The sequence below is a fragment of the Erpetoichthys calabaricus genome, chromosome 9 (genome assembly GCF_900747795.2).
Source record: "Erpetoichthys calabaricus chromosome 9, fErpCal1.3, whole genome shotgun sequence".
Taxonomy (NCBI): Eukaryota; Metazoa; Chordata; class Cladistia; order Polypteriformes; family Polypteridae; genus Erpetoichthys; species Erpetoichthys calabaricus.
The window spans coordinates 72,082,632-72,097,854 of NC_041402.2; the positions used below are offsets into that span (position 1 = coordinate 72,082,632).

The 15,223-nt window shown below is 42.3% G+C and overlaps 1 protein-coding gene across 1 annotated transcript in view; it reads right to left on the minus strand.

Moving 5' to 3' along the window:
* The window catches only part of cdh16 (cadherin 16, KSP-cadherin), a 175,563-nt gene that overhangs the window by 21,865 nt on the left and 138,475 nt on the right, over positions 1 to 15,223 (minus strand). Inside the window, exons 14-15 of the mRNA XM_051932212.1 lie at positions 6,636 to 6,766; positions 2,244 to 2,477 (exon numbers count right to left, since the gene is read on the minus strand). Of these exons, the coding sequence (XP_051788172.1) occupies positions 2,244 to 2,477; positions 6,636 to 6,766 (365 nt within the window). The remainder of the gene's footprint in view (positions 1 to 2,243; positions 2,478 to 6,635; positions 6,767 to 15,223) is intronic.

Genomic DNA, 15,223 nt, shown 5'->3' on the forward strand with positions numbered 1-15,223 from the left:
CGGCTTCTTACTCCGGCCATCACCCCCAGGCCGCCAGGAGGAGCTCTCCGGACAGCGTGGACGTGCCCCGAGTTCCAGCAGGGACTCATGGACTATGTAGTTTTTATACACAGCCCTGCTGGATACCTTGGGAGCCACCAGGAGTCGCTGTAGGAGGACTCTTATGTGACCTATAACCCGGGAGTACGTCATGGTCACGTGACAGGAAGATACGACGTGCTCCCGGGTTGAAGAAAAGGACTGTTTACCCTGACCCGGAAGGAATAAGGAACTGTGGACTGATTGGGCAGGAACACCTCCGGGTCAGGGTGTATAAAAGGACTCTGGGAAGCCCAGTACATTGAGCTGAGCTGGGAGGTAGGGTGGCAAGTGTCTGGGCGAGGAGGAAGAGTATTGTATTGGTGATTTGTTGTGTTTATATGAGTGTGGAGTGGAGGGTGCTTTGTGCACTGTACAGGAGAAAAATAAAGAAGTATTGTGCTTTTACATCGTGGTTGGAGTGGTACCTGAGGGTCCGAGAGGTGGATCAAGGGCTTATCTGCGACAACAGGAGTAAATATTGGGCAGAGCACCCTCTCATCAAGTTATCACAGTGGAGCTTTTATTGGTAAATAAAGAAAATTCATTATATATTGTGATGGACAACCGGCTACAGACTCCGGTCGCCACCCCCAGGCCGCTAGGAGGAGCCCTCCGGACAGCATGATGGTGCCCCGAGTTCCAGCAGGGCCTCATGGACTTTGTAGTTTTTATACACAGCCCTGCTGGATACCTTGGGGACCACCGGGAGTCGCTGTAGGGGGGGCTAGTGGGCTCTTGCGTGCCCTATAACCCGGGAGTGGGTGTCTCGAGCCCCTTTACACTTTCTTACAGACTCTAGAGGAACTAAAGGAGCGTGTGGAGGAGCTGGGAGCTACAGCCGAAGCGCTGTTGAAAGGGCTAATGGAGTACCTGCGACGATTAGGCCACGAAGCCCCGACCTCGATTGATTCGGCGGTACAGGTGAGTGATTTCTGTACCGTATATAATAATGGGACACAGTGCGAGCCGACACCACGTTTAATTAGTAGCGGGTGTCAAAGCACTGTGAACCCGACAATTGAGCATGCTACCATGACTGATTGGTCGGGGGAGGAAGCGATCGTTCGGAGGCAGGCGTGTAACGTGGCCTTCCGGAGCGAGTCGCCATTCCAGACCCCGACCGGTGAAAATAGGGCGTTACCGTTGGTTACCGAAGGGGCGGGGGAAGTGCCGATCTCCCCAGTACAGCTGAATAGTGCTGTTACCTGGAGCAATACGGTACTAATGACGCCGCCTCCGAAATTACCCAGGACAACGGGCGTGCAAACAGCAAAGAGGCTCTCTCTTTTCCATAGAGAGCCTCACGCTGTGCACAAGCCCCAGAGAAAGCAGGAGATCCCCGAAATTAAACGCGGGTCTCCTGACAGGGTAAAGAAAAGGGCGGAGAGCAGCAAAGCGGCCGTTAACCCCTCCTTGGCGGAGGAAAGGGTGGAGCTGACCGAATTCCCGAGATGTTTCAGGTCTCGGGAAGACAGGCCACCAGGAGGACGTCGGCGGTGCTACAACTGCCGGCAACCGGGCCACGTGTGGAGAAGTTGTCTCCGGAGGACAGGGGAGCGGTGGGATAGCAGATACACCGTTCCCCCAAGGTTCGCTGGGGGATCTCGACAACAGAACCACGGTCCGGATAAAGCGTCCTCCTGGAGGAAGACGTCCTTTGCGGGAATCGACGCTCCGCCCCAGTTGTCATCGCTAAGGGGGGGGAATTGTGATGGACAATTGGGAAAGGACTATGGGAAAGCCCAGACACTGAGCTGAGCTGGGAGGTAGGGTGGCGAAGTGTCTGGGCGAGGAGGATTGGTTTATTGAAAGAGTATTTGTGATTTATATGAGTGTGGAGTGGAGGGTGCTTTGTGCACAGTTTAATAACAAAATAAATAGTTGTTATTCTTTTACCTCGTGTTCAGAGTGGTACCTGAGGGTTCAAGAGGTGGACAAATACTCGAACTGTTACAATATATATATATATATATATATATATATATATATATATATATATATATACTGTATATATAGTCTGCTGATCTAAAAGAAATGGGCCAATAATCAAAGTCTTTAAATGTTTTATGATTTGTTTTCTGAAGTGTACATAAATAACTATACCTACTAAAGATTTCTTTTGTCCCCTCAACCCACTTTTCTCATTTTCTCCCCCAACTTACCATTGACGCGATCCAACCTCCAGTTACGAACTGTATTTGGATCATTTACAAGTGAAAATTTCAAGTTTCCGTTGTGCTCATCTTGATCTGATGCTTTAAGGAGGATAGCCTGGCCTTCTCTTTGTGGTGTACACAAGTACTGGTCTGAGTAGTCTCCTATCAGAGTGGGGGGGTTATCATTTACGTCTACCAAGATAATCTTCAGTATTGCTGTAGCCGACAAGGAGGAATTTTCTGTTGGAAACACCAAAAGTGCAAGTCAGATAGTTTGAAGGCAGTTCAGTCAAACATTTTGATCATTAGACATGCCATGTATGCATGTGTAATAAGATGACAAGCCACTTAAGACATAAAATAAGCAGCTAAAATTTCATAATCACCTTGTAAATATGCAAACATGAATGTACTGCAGGCACCACCCTGAAACACCTATATATACAACATGCAAATCAGCTTCATACATATGCAGTCATGATGCTGCAGAATTTCATTGGCTGGTACATGTGTAAATGTTTTGTAAATGTGTTGATCAGCACAAGCAGCCCACTATCCCATCGCTGCCTCGACAGAGCTCAACTGGACTAAAGTCTTCACACATTATACACTTTACATCGTTATTAGTATAACATGATAAAAGTTTCTGCTTTAGGTATGTGTTCAGCTTTTCTTGCATTTCTCGGATTTCCTTTCATCCTACACTTACCCAGATCTTTGTAGACATGGAACACACATGAAATGCATGTATTCCAAATAATGATATACTACAGTATATTATTTACTCTGTACAACTCTAGATCTTACATGCAGATATGGAGTCTTGGCTTGAGCTGGGAGAAGTTGCTGCCCACGAGCTTAGCTCTGTCAAGGCGGGGGAAGGGACAGCAGGCTGCTTGTTGCTTGTGCTGATTGACACTTTTACAAAACAAAAGATGCTGATGGAAAGGTGTGAAGGGATTTAAGGTGGGCCGCGATTATGAGTTTTATCGTAGGCTTCAGGGATTCTAGTGTTAATGAAATGTAACAGCTTACGGTTTGCAAAAGCAGCTTCATTATTGGTAGGTGCTCTTGTTGAAATATGAGGGCAGTAAAGTGCTCCCATTACGTTAGGAGAACTGGACACTGCTGCAAATTGTGTTTTTATGTTGGCAAAATGTGTTATGTTTTATGTATGAGCACCCACACCACACGAGAACTCGATGTAGCACCTTGCTGGTCGGTTAATGGCTTCAGCACAATGGGCTTGAAGGAGTGAAGCTTAGCTGAGATACTATACTTCTGACTTGCCCTCCAACATGCAGGGAAAAACCTGGGGATTGGTGGTAGAATTGGCACTTTAGCCTCCATAAAAAACCTCACACTGTTCCACTCCATCTGACCTAGTGTGGTGCCGAGGTGTCACCCATTGCATGGCTGCACTTGGGTCCTAATCTGGGATCCTGAGTTGATCTGTCATGTAGTGGGTGTGGCAATGCACTGTATCACCGCATGCTCCTAACCTCCTCCTCCTCAGTTATTATTCATACAAGTCATCATTTAGCTGTTTTGTCTGCATTTCCCAGCTTGATTAATTATGTCTTCATTTCCCAATTTCTCCAAAATGTTGCATACAGATGGGTCAGGGCTGACTTAAACATTTGCGTGTTCTCTTGACAACTTTTATTTTATAAATCCCAATGTTTGTGCAGAATGTTGTGTACATTGTAACAAAAGACTCTTTATAGGCACCTGACCCTACACAGATGGACATGGAGGCATGTACAAAATAAAAAGACTTTTATTTTTCTTCAGCTGGAGGGCACGCCTTCCCTGTGTCCCCCAGCCACAACACAGTCCCAAAGCACCAATACAGCAATACCAAAACATGCTCTCTCTCTCTCTCTGCACCACCAAACCTCCCAGACAACCTTGTCCTCCTCCTCCAGACTCTGACCGCTGAGTGGTGGTTGCTGGCTCCTTTTAATGGGCACCCGGGTGTGGCGAATATGCTGCCCAGACGGGTTCAGGAGTCCCAGCTGCAGCACCCCCTGGCGGCGCCTGTGGGACCCAACAGGGCTGCACCCAACTCCAATTCCCATGGAGCCCTGCGGGAAACCGAGGCAGCACTTCAGCCCAGGGGGCAGTCATCCAGCGTCCAGGGGGAGGTATTGCACCGTCCAGGGCTGCTCCCCATAAAAATACAGTGAAGGGGCATCCCGGCATGTCCCCCGGCCATCCGCCACAACATACATTTCAAGGTTGTTTTTGTGTGTATGCAAGTTTTATAAATGAGGGCCCAGGCCAGACCACTGCCTGGACATTACCGAGTTCTTTCCCCTCCACCCTGATTTTCCATGGATGGCTAGATATTGCTCTTTGGGCAATTTTAGATAAAAGATTAAACACTTTTAAGACTAGCACATAATTCAACTTCAGATCATGTTTGAATGCTCATGCATTCAACTTTTGTTTCTCATATTCAGCATCTAAAAAAGATTTTTCTGTTGACCTTTCACACTTCTCCTGTGTTGGCTGGGATTGGCTCCAGCAGACCCCCGTTACCCTGTAGTTAGGATATACTGTAGCGGGTTGGATGATGGATGGATGGATTTCACACTTCATTATGGTACAACATCTGTCTATATTCTGAATCCACTTCCTCTGTTAGAAGCTTTAAACTGGAAACAATCGTCCCGCTTGCTCCTGCATTTTCATGCTCATCCAAATTAGACAAACTGATTAACATAGAAAACTGTAGGATGAACAAAAGACAGCATTGTAGGTGGACAAAACAGACAGTTTTCACGGTAGGAATTGAACTGAGGTCCCAGGAGGTATCAGACACTACTATTATCCACTGTATCACCTACTTGAAAGGTGTGAGTAAGCATCTTTCATGCTGTCATATGCATCAAATTTGGGCATTTGCGTCTTCCTTACACACAGCAGTGACTCTTAACAAGAATTGATTTCCATGGGATTTCTTCCACTTTCATCTCCTGTAGCATCTTATTGGAAGTTTTGAATTTGTACTCAAATAAAATGTGCACATCTACTCTATTTCCTGCAGCAGCGGGAGAGCAAAGCTCATTTTCTTTGTTTGTGAGCTCGTCATTCCCAAGGCAAACTTTGTGTAAGACTGAAGAAGGTATGTGAGTCATGAGGTTGTGACCTGTGTTGGCGTAATTAATTGGTACCATGAGAATAAGGCTGACTTGTCATTGGCCGTGATCACCAAGGATATCCAGTCATCTAAGAAGGCAAAGGGTCTTCTAGATGGGAAGCAGATCTTAGGTGAATTTATTCTTTATTCACAAGTGTAAAGTGCTGAAGGATGTGTGGGTGTGTGGACTGTTGCTGGATTCATAGCACTGACTCACAGCCAGCTTAACTGTTTTGTGTGCGAATCAGGAGGCAGAAGGTCTTTGAACACTGGCAGGCTATACAATGGAAAATTATTATATCAGGTCTGGGATAACTAATATGATTTCATTGGCCTCTCTATGATCACTAAATATATCTGACCTGGATGCAATGATATGTATTATTGTTGGGAAATTCTACATGAGCAAACAAGCACAAGTACTTTTTATATCACTGACAGTGGATGCCTGGCTCCCTTTTCGTGTCTTATTCTGCACTGCTTGTTAATAGCATTAGTTTTCAAATAAAATGAAATCCCTCTGCTGTGGATTCCATCAACTCTGAACTGCATAGGTAAGTTAGAAAATGGATGGATGGATAAATCAATTCATACATTTCAACTTCCACTTGTGGTTGGCATGTATGGTGCTTTGTTGGGGACATTTTTAAGTGCTAGAGAGTATGGATTCTTAATATAAGATAAATTGATTTGAGTTGGATATACAAGTCAAGATTTTCTACTGCAGGCGTTCTTCCCCACCTAATCTGCACTAAAGCAACACACAGTATTATAAAGGGGGCTGGCTTTTAATTTTTAAGCTTACAGGGTAAAAATGGAGAGTGCACATCAAGGTTAAGAATGACAAACTTTGTAGAAATATTGTTTTACTTTATTATGCTCATTATAATAATATAAAAACAATTATCAAAAATGTTGCACTTCTACATTCACCAAGCATATAGATGCCCTGTTTCTTTAATTTGGTCCCAGTATATTATAGTTAACCATTGAACCAAACTCTACGTGGACATGAATGAATCCACTTGCACTTCAGTGGGTACAAGGCAGAATCCCATTGTGTGAGTGTCTCATGCAGGTGGACTTCACTTTCATTTTTATGTTTTATCACCAGCCCCTAAGAACATGCAAGAGAGTAGAAATTGACAGCTCAAATTTGGGGGTGACCATTCCCACTTGAATGCTGCAATCCACACTTACTTACTATAATTACATGTACTGTGAGGAATTTTTGTTTAGTACGCTGACATTACCTCTGCTCTGTGCCACAATTGCCAGCGTGATGTCTGTGTCCTGCTCCTTGTCTAACAACTGGTTAGTTCTGATTTCTCCAGTGTCTTCATCAATGGAAAACAAATTTTCAGCAGTTCCTCTAAGGCAATACCTGTGTAGTAGAAGCATGCAAAGGTTTAACATTATGGAAGCTAGCAACTAAAATGTTTGTTTGGCAGATTAAGCTAGACAGACAGAGATTTTCCTTACTAAAACAATACATTTACATTAGTGTTCTTGCCATTCAATAGCAGTTTTTAATTCTCTCCATCCTTTTACCACATATCACCCAACCCGTTTTTAGTCCTGTATGTGGTCACCAATGTCTATGATAGCACTACACCCTAATCATTATGCTAGCATGTCACAGTTACTCCTGTAGATAATTACTTATTTATATATTCATGTCTGACAGTTATTAACTGGATACCCTGCTCTAGTAGAGTCCCATTTACATATCAAATCTTTTCAGCTAAAAACTGTCTTTGAACATTTGTGCTTTTATATCATCATTTCATATCATCAGATTATTTGCTATTGTCATAGTGGTTTAAAATTTTGCTAATTGTATTTCACACTTAAAAATCAATTAAATCAATTTCTTCCACTCTTTGAAAGCCCCTCATTTGTCCAATGGACATAAAACACAATATCCATGTCCACCATCTTGCCAAAGCTTTTCTGAAATGGAAACCTATAGGAGTTGCAATGCAGTGCAAAATTTGAAATAAGGTCACCTTCCTTATAAATCTATCCACTCCCTTAGTAACATTTTGAAAGGAAACAAATTCTTCCTAAGAGAAATTATTGGAGACAAGACAAATATGTCCTGTTCTACTGTACAATCCACATCCACTGAATTTTATGATGGTACATTTTATTAATTATTTTTGTGTCTTCTTCTGGAGATAAAATTTCATATTCTATCTTACAGTAAGTTTTCAGATACAAGGAATTCAGTGGTACTACTTATTTTGTGATCAGTGGTTTCTTTGAAAAGTTTATTATTATCTACTGTCATTTTGTGCACCAATTTGAGGACAGTTGCATGGTTGTTTCCATGGCACTCTTTCCCATGATGCACCAGGAGTGCATTGTGGGTGACATCATGAATGTGACCATATAAACATCACCTTGTACATTTGATTCTTATTCAGTTTTGCGATACTTATTTTTTTTTTGTGACTCCCAACAATAGAAACTAACTCTGCACTTTTGACTTTGATATCAGGTTAATGATTTGGCTTTATGGACTTCCTTTCTCACTTCCAGTATTGACCAGTGCCTGTTACAGACAACATCCTTTCCTCATGGACATTGTTCATAACATTTTTTACTGTCTACCTTTTCAGTCAGAAGACTTAGTTACTTAAGACATGGTCATGCTTGAAGCCACGATGCACAGTGTGAAAGTGAAATGAAGGCCTTAACATTCAGAGTCACACTGTTATTATTTTAAAAAGTGACCAATCCTCCTCCTGCACTGAAAATGACTGGAAACAAAAGAAAGACACACCACTCTAAAATCTAAGAAAAGAATTTCAGATTTTCAACATTACTGGTTTTTCAGCTTCTTCCTTTTAACAAAAGTTCATCAAATCATTTTGACTCCTGACTGTTTAATGCTGTAATGCTTGACATTTCTGGTTATCAGTTTAATAACTTTGCCAATTACTTCTTAATCAGGGAATCTTGGTTATTTTTGGGTCAATGTAGTTGCTGACTACAGGCAGTGGAGCTGATCCACTCTCTTAAAACCCTGCAATTGATTGGAGTTGCAACACAATGCACAAAAAAGAAATAAAGTTACACTTGTTTAAAAGACAAACCCACGTTCTTATTTATATGTTGAAAATGGACCAGCTCCCTTCCACTTTCAGCTGTGTTGGACTGTACTATTGCTCACAGAAACATGCTCTTCAAATATTTATATGCTAAAATGTTAAACTTGTCTAAACCTTCTTTTAAGTAAAGACCTCATGGCTATCCAGATTTGTAATATCCCAAGCCAAAGTGACAGACAAGACTCTCAAATACTCTCACTCATTTTCTTGACTAAATATTAACAGAAGACCCACTCAATAGTGAACCTAAAGACAATCATTGCTTTCTGAAATGCAGAAAAATGATAATAAATGACATAAAGAATACTAAAAGTAAGGGCCCTGAGTGGCCACTCCAGCATGCTTAATACTGTCTTTAACCCCTTAACCGCCCTCTGCCGGATATATCCGGCATCGTTGTTTTATTGCTAACGCCATACTGCCGGAATTATCCGGCACATTTGCCTATGGTTATATGAATGCCTGGTGCGTAGTATAACTGACGGTTTGGCGTGGGTATTATTACTACATTGTATTTCGACAACTCTGTGGTTGTTTTGGCCGGTTATGTGACGTGATTCGGAAGTGACAGCTGTGAATATGGCGAAACGTAAACTGACTTCAAGTGAGGCTTTGCAGGCGATTTTGGACAATTCTGATCATGATTGTAGCAGTTCTGAAGAAGATTTTAGCGACAATGATGAGCAGCAACGTGCGCTGCATGATACTGTGAATGAAGACGCATCGGATGACGGCGATGAGTGGGTGTATCCCCAGCATCTCAGCTGGGCTGCTGCCCGAGGTGAACTACCTTTTCTGCATCCGTTTGAGGCAACGTGTGGCTTTTACTGTTGATGTAAACAATTACACTGCTGAGCAGTTTTATGAGCTGTTTGTGTCACCTGATTTGATCAGACATTTTGTTCATCAGACAAATCTGTATGCAGCACAGTTTATTGAGAAAAATCCCAATTTACCTCCACATTCCCGTGTTCGTGCTTGGGTAGACACTGATGAAAACGAAATGAAAAAATTCATTGGGATTTTGATGTTGATGGGAATAATCAGAAAACCAGATATTGAGATGTACTGGTCTACAGATCCTATGTATGCAACACCTATTTTTGCAGCTATCATGACACGTAACCGATTCTCTTTGCTGCTGAAATTCTTTCATTTGAATGACAACAGAAATGAGCCAGATAAGAAAGATCCAAACTGCGACCGCTTGTTCAAGCTACGTCCTTTGATTGACCATTTATTTGAAACATTTCAGTTGCCCTACATGCCAGGACCGTCAGTTGCAGTTGATGAAAGTTTATTGTTGTGGAAGGGCCGCTTACAGTTTCGACAGTATCTACCATTGAAAAGGGCACGGTTTGGTATCAAGATGTTTTGCTTAGCTGAGAATTCAGGTTACATTTATAGATTTCGTGTATACACTGGCAAAGAGGATCCTATGAGTAGTATTTCAGCAGTGTTGCCAGATGAATGTAAGGACTTTGGACTTTCAGAGAAAATTGTTGTGTACCTTGCCCTACCACTATTGGACAATGGGTACACCATTTGGATGGATAACTGGTACTCCATTTGTATGTGTTTGCCCATTTCTAGAACTTGCACAACATTTAGTGGTCAATACTGCTTGAATAAATGTAAAAAAGTAAAAAAACGAAAATTGTTCAGATTTCGCCTGGCGTGGGGAATATTTAGGGAGTTGGCGGTTAAAGGGTTAAGAATGCTAGCTGGTGTTATTGTGTAAAATTCTGCCAACTGGACATTACTGCAGGGGTATAACAATAAAAGATGGGTTTGGATGGAAATCAAAAGGGTAATTTAGCATCAGAAACAGGTGACTAGTGTTGGAAAGCACAATTCCACAACTGTGATTTCCGTGTTAGTTTGAGATGTTTGGCTGAAAAGAAAAGCAACTCTTAATTAAAGTAAACTTTAATATAACAAGTGAGCAGTCAGTTTAGGCAAAAGGAACTCTATAGAGCAGGTTGAGATGTAATGTTCACAACATTCATTACACCTGGAAATACATGTAAGCAAGAACACACAATGAAGGGCAAACACTGAAGAAATGTGATAAGGTTGGGTGAAACATCCTTCATGAAGTTGTCTACAAACAGAAGAAAGCATGTTAAAAAAAAGATGAAACAACCCTATTAGATTGAGTGCTTGTTCCTGGTAGTAAAGGATTCTTACATTGTGGTAATCAAGCTGACTGCATTTTCCTGATACGGTTTTGGTGAGCTGGTCTCCTTAGAAGGCAAGCTCAATGCTAATCTCTCTTATTGGATCAGAGTAATCACTCTGTATTTATGCTTAACTTTCCTGACCCCCAGGAATGTGCTAATAGCCCTATCCTTTACAATGTGTCCTATTTGATACACAAAGACTTAAGTGAGCCCAACTTTAAAGTTTATCCTTTAAATTCACCAGATCTAAACCCTGCACCAGCATCATAGAAAAGTTATGAGCTGGCTAGCTTTCTAATGGAAAAAAAATTATGCTACATGTTTTCTGGTTGTTTTCAGATGAGTCTGGATTATTCCATATTACTAAACGAGAATCGTAAACTGGATGGACGCAGGGACATGGGCCGTGGACACAAAAGACGTAGTGCGCAGGCGCCACACAAAGCCCCCCTCCAAGCACTGGAAAAGAAGAAATGATGCGCCGCGCCCATAGCACACAAAAAAAAAGGAGTCAGACGCGGGCGCCACACAAACCCATGGCACAAAGCGCCACACGAAGCCCATAGCACACGAAACGGGACACACACAAAAAAGAGGATTCAGACCCACGACACACAAAGCACCCCTCCACTAATCCATATTACTAAACGAGAATGGTAAACCGGATGGACGCAGGGACATGGGCCGTGGACGCAAAAGACGTAGTGCGCAGGCACCACACAAAGCCCCCCTCCAAGCACCGGAAAATAAGAAATGATGCGCCGCGCCCATAGCACACAAAAAAAAGGAGTCAGACACGGGCGCCACACAAACCCATGGCACAAAGTGCCACATGAAGCCCATAGCACATGAAACGGGACACACACAAAAAAGAGGATTCAGACCCACGACACACAAAGCACCCCTCCACTAACAGAAATAAGAAATGAGGCAACGCGCCCCTAGCACACCAAAAACAAAGGAGTCAGACGCAAGCGCCACATAGCACACGAAACGGTACGCACACAAAAAAGAGGATTCAGACCCACGACACACAAAGCCCCCCTCCACAAACAGAAATAAAAAATGAGGCAACGCGCCCCTAGCACACAAAAAAAAAGGAGTCAGACGCGAGCGCCACACAAAGCCCATTGCACACGAAACGGGACAGACTACGGACATAGCAGACGAAACGGGACGTACACAAAAAGGAGGATTCAGACCCACGACACACAAAGCCCCCCTCCACTAACAGAAATAAATAATGAGGCAACGCGCCTCTAGCACACAAAAACAAGGAGTCACACGCAAGCGCCGCACAAAGCCCATGGCACACGAAACGGGACAGACTACGGATTTCACACACTAACATAAATAAGACATGACACACAAAGCACCCCTCCACTAACAGAAATATGAAATCAGGCAACGTGCCCATATCACACAAAAACGAGGAGTCAGACACACACCCCAAAGTGAAACGGGACAGACTACAGACTCCACACACGGTCACCCATCGAGCCCGAGATTGAGGCTCAAAAACGGAAGAGCAACCAAAAGCGAACACTCGAGATCATACAAAAACCCCACACATACGGACAACACAACATATTTGAATCAGATTATCCCCGCCTAACAGTGAAACGGGACAGTCTAAGGAGTCCACAAAACTTCACAAATCAAGCCCGAGATGGTACTGAAAAAGAGGACTCACATCCCCACATCACAGTTAAACGGAACAGACTACGGAGTCCTCAAAGGGTCACACATCCAACCCAACATATTACAGAAAGCGATTTGTGTTTCGGAAAACGGCAGATACTACGATAGAAGCATTCGCCTACAACTCGCATCTGAAATCATCGTACAGACTATACAGCACATTCCGCGCACTTCTAAAAAAACGCACGCCAACAAACGACGTCATACATAAACAACAAGAGACCAGACTACAATACATATACAGGCGCGATACCTGATGGGTAATAATACGAAGAAACGAAATGTCCGTATTAAACATACGTCATCTGAACACGTTCAAACTATACAGCATAGGTAAATCTCATTACAATGATGCACTATTAACCGTACAACCACAGAAAAGGCTCCATATTAACAGTGAGTGCGATCCTCCTTATTACTTATCCATATTACTAACGATGAAGAACAAACAAGTCATGAATTCACGATCACGGGTACAAAACGATACGGCTCGAGTAACGGGACCACAAACACGAAAAAAAACAATAAACGTCAGCGCCTACAACGCGCTTCTGAAACCGCGGAACAAAAAATGTCTCGGCTCCAAAAACGCAAAGCTCAACTAACACAGTTACAGAAACGAGCCCAGATGTACAGACACAATGAACGTAGACGCATGCAGCGCGCGTCTCAAAGTGCTGAAGCGAAGCAGGCACGGGTTCAAAAGGAAAGAGCTCGAGTCACAGAGATACAAAAACGGGAGCAAAGGGACAAAATAAATGAACGCAGACGTCTACAACGTGCGTCTGAAATGCCGGAAAACAAGCAGGCAAGGCTCCAAAAAGAGAAAGCTCGACTGACCGAGATACAAAAACAGGCCAGGCTCAATACAAACAATGAACGCCGGCGACTACAACGGGCTTCTCACACAACACAAGCAAAGCGATTACAGTTCCAAAACAACACATCCCAAATACTGGACATACAACGACGTGCCCCGTCTTGCAAAACTGTTAATTATAGATGAATGTACAATGGCATCCAGTCACTTACTCAACACCATTCATAAACTTCTACAAACGTTGATGAATAATAATATTCCCTTTGGAGGAAAGGTACTTTTATTAGGAGGAGATTTTAGACAGTGCTTACCTATTGTTCCACATGCCATGCGCTCAGCTATTGTTCAGTCCACCTTAAAATACGCGGACAATTGGCATTGCTTTCAAAAGATACACTTGGTACAAAACATGCGATGTCCAGATCCAGAATATAACAATTGGTTATCACAACTGGGAGATGGGACACTCACCAATACAGATGGACTTCACCCAGATATTATTACAATTCCTCAAGCCTTTATCTGCGACGACTTAGTTACAGAGATATTTGGAACAGCAATCTCATTAGACCAAATACCCCTTTTAACACAATGTACTATATTATGTCCAAAAAATATTAATGTTGATCACATAAATAACCAAGTCATTGCATTACTTCCTGAAGAGGCACAGCTCTTTCTAAGCTCTGACAAAGTTGACTCTGATGACGACAATGACCATCTTAATTTCCCCTTAGAATATTTGAACACTATTAACCCAGCCGGATTACCACAACACAATCTTAACCTTAAAATCGGAACAATATTCATGCTATTAAGAAACCTTAACACTAAACAGGGTTTATGCAATGGTACACGTTTAGTCGTCAACACCATGATACACAATGTTATTGAAGCAAAAGTTCTTACAGGATCACATGCTAACAATACTGTTCTGATTACTAGAATTGACCTTACAAGTTCTGACCTAGAATTACCTTTTACACTTAAACGGCGACAGTTCCCCATTAAACCTGCATTTGCCATGACCATCAACAAATCACAAGGACAAACCATGGACAAGGTTGGCATCTACCTCTCTGAGCCCGTATTTGGACATGGACAACTTTATGTGGCCTTCTCACGAGTTCGCCGTTCATCTGACGTTAAAGTTAAGGTTATAAATGATCCATGCCAAGGAAAACTCATTCAAGGACAAGACACCATCTTTACTACTAATGTTGTGTACAAGGAAATTTTCCAATAAATCTTTACACCGTGCCATGCAGTTTATTCTTTGCTTCCTATGTGCGTCATCTACACCTTCACACTATGCTATATCTCATACATATATCATGCTATTTGTAATTACCCAACACCAGGGGTTGGCGAGCGAAGCGAGCAGGGGGTGGAGCCCCCTAGTAAGACATAGCCAATAAAGCAAGTTCTGCTGGCATATCAGGCCCAAGTAATGAACTTTATTCTATGAAGCATCTTTCTGTGTGAAAGGCACAACTAAGAACTTTGAAATTACAGAGATTTAATACGGTTTAAAAACTGGAGCACAGATAGATTAACTAACTAGACCATAGTTTCACAATACAATGAATGTTAGGATTGAACGTCAGGGCTTAAAGTAAATACCTTAGCCATTAGATCATACTGCGTGGAAATGCTCTTCATACTTACACTCATTTTGACATCTCCAGCTTTTGTACTTCTACATTTTAATTTGCTGATACAAACTAACAATGCATATTTAAACAGGCATTTTTGATGATTGCCATGAGAATTATTTTCAATAATCTCAATAAATAAGAAATCTAAAATACCAAATATGCAATGTGCCTTCACAAATGTAATTACAGAAACTAAGATGCCAACATGTATACTCACCTTTGTTAAAGACATGTCTTTAAGAAACCATTACTCAGTTGTGTGAATTAATATAATTCTCCAAGATTTATTACATAATTTTATATTTTAAAACATTTTATAACCTGAACTTGGAAATAAAAGTTTTTCCACCAAACACCTTTTTT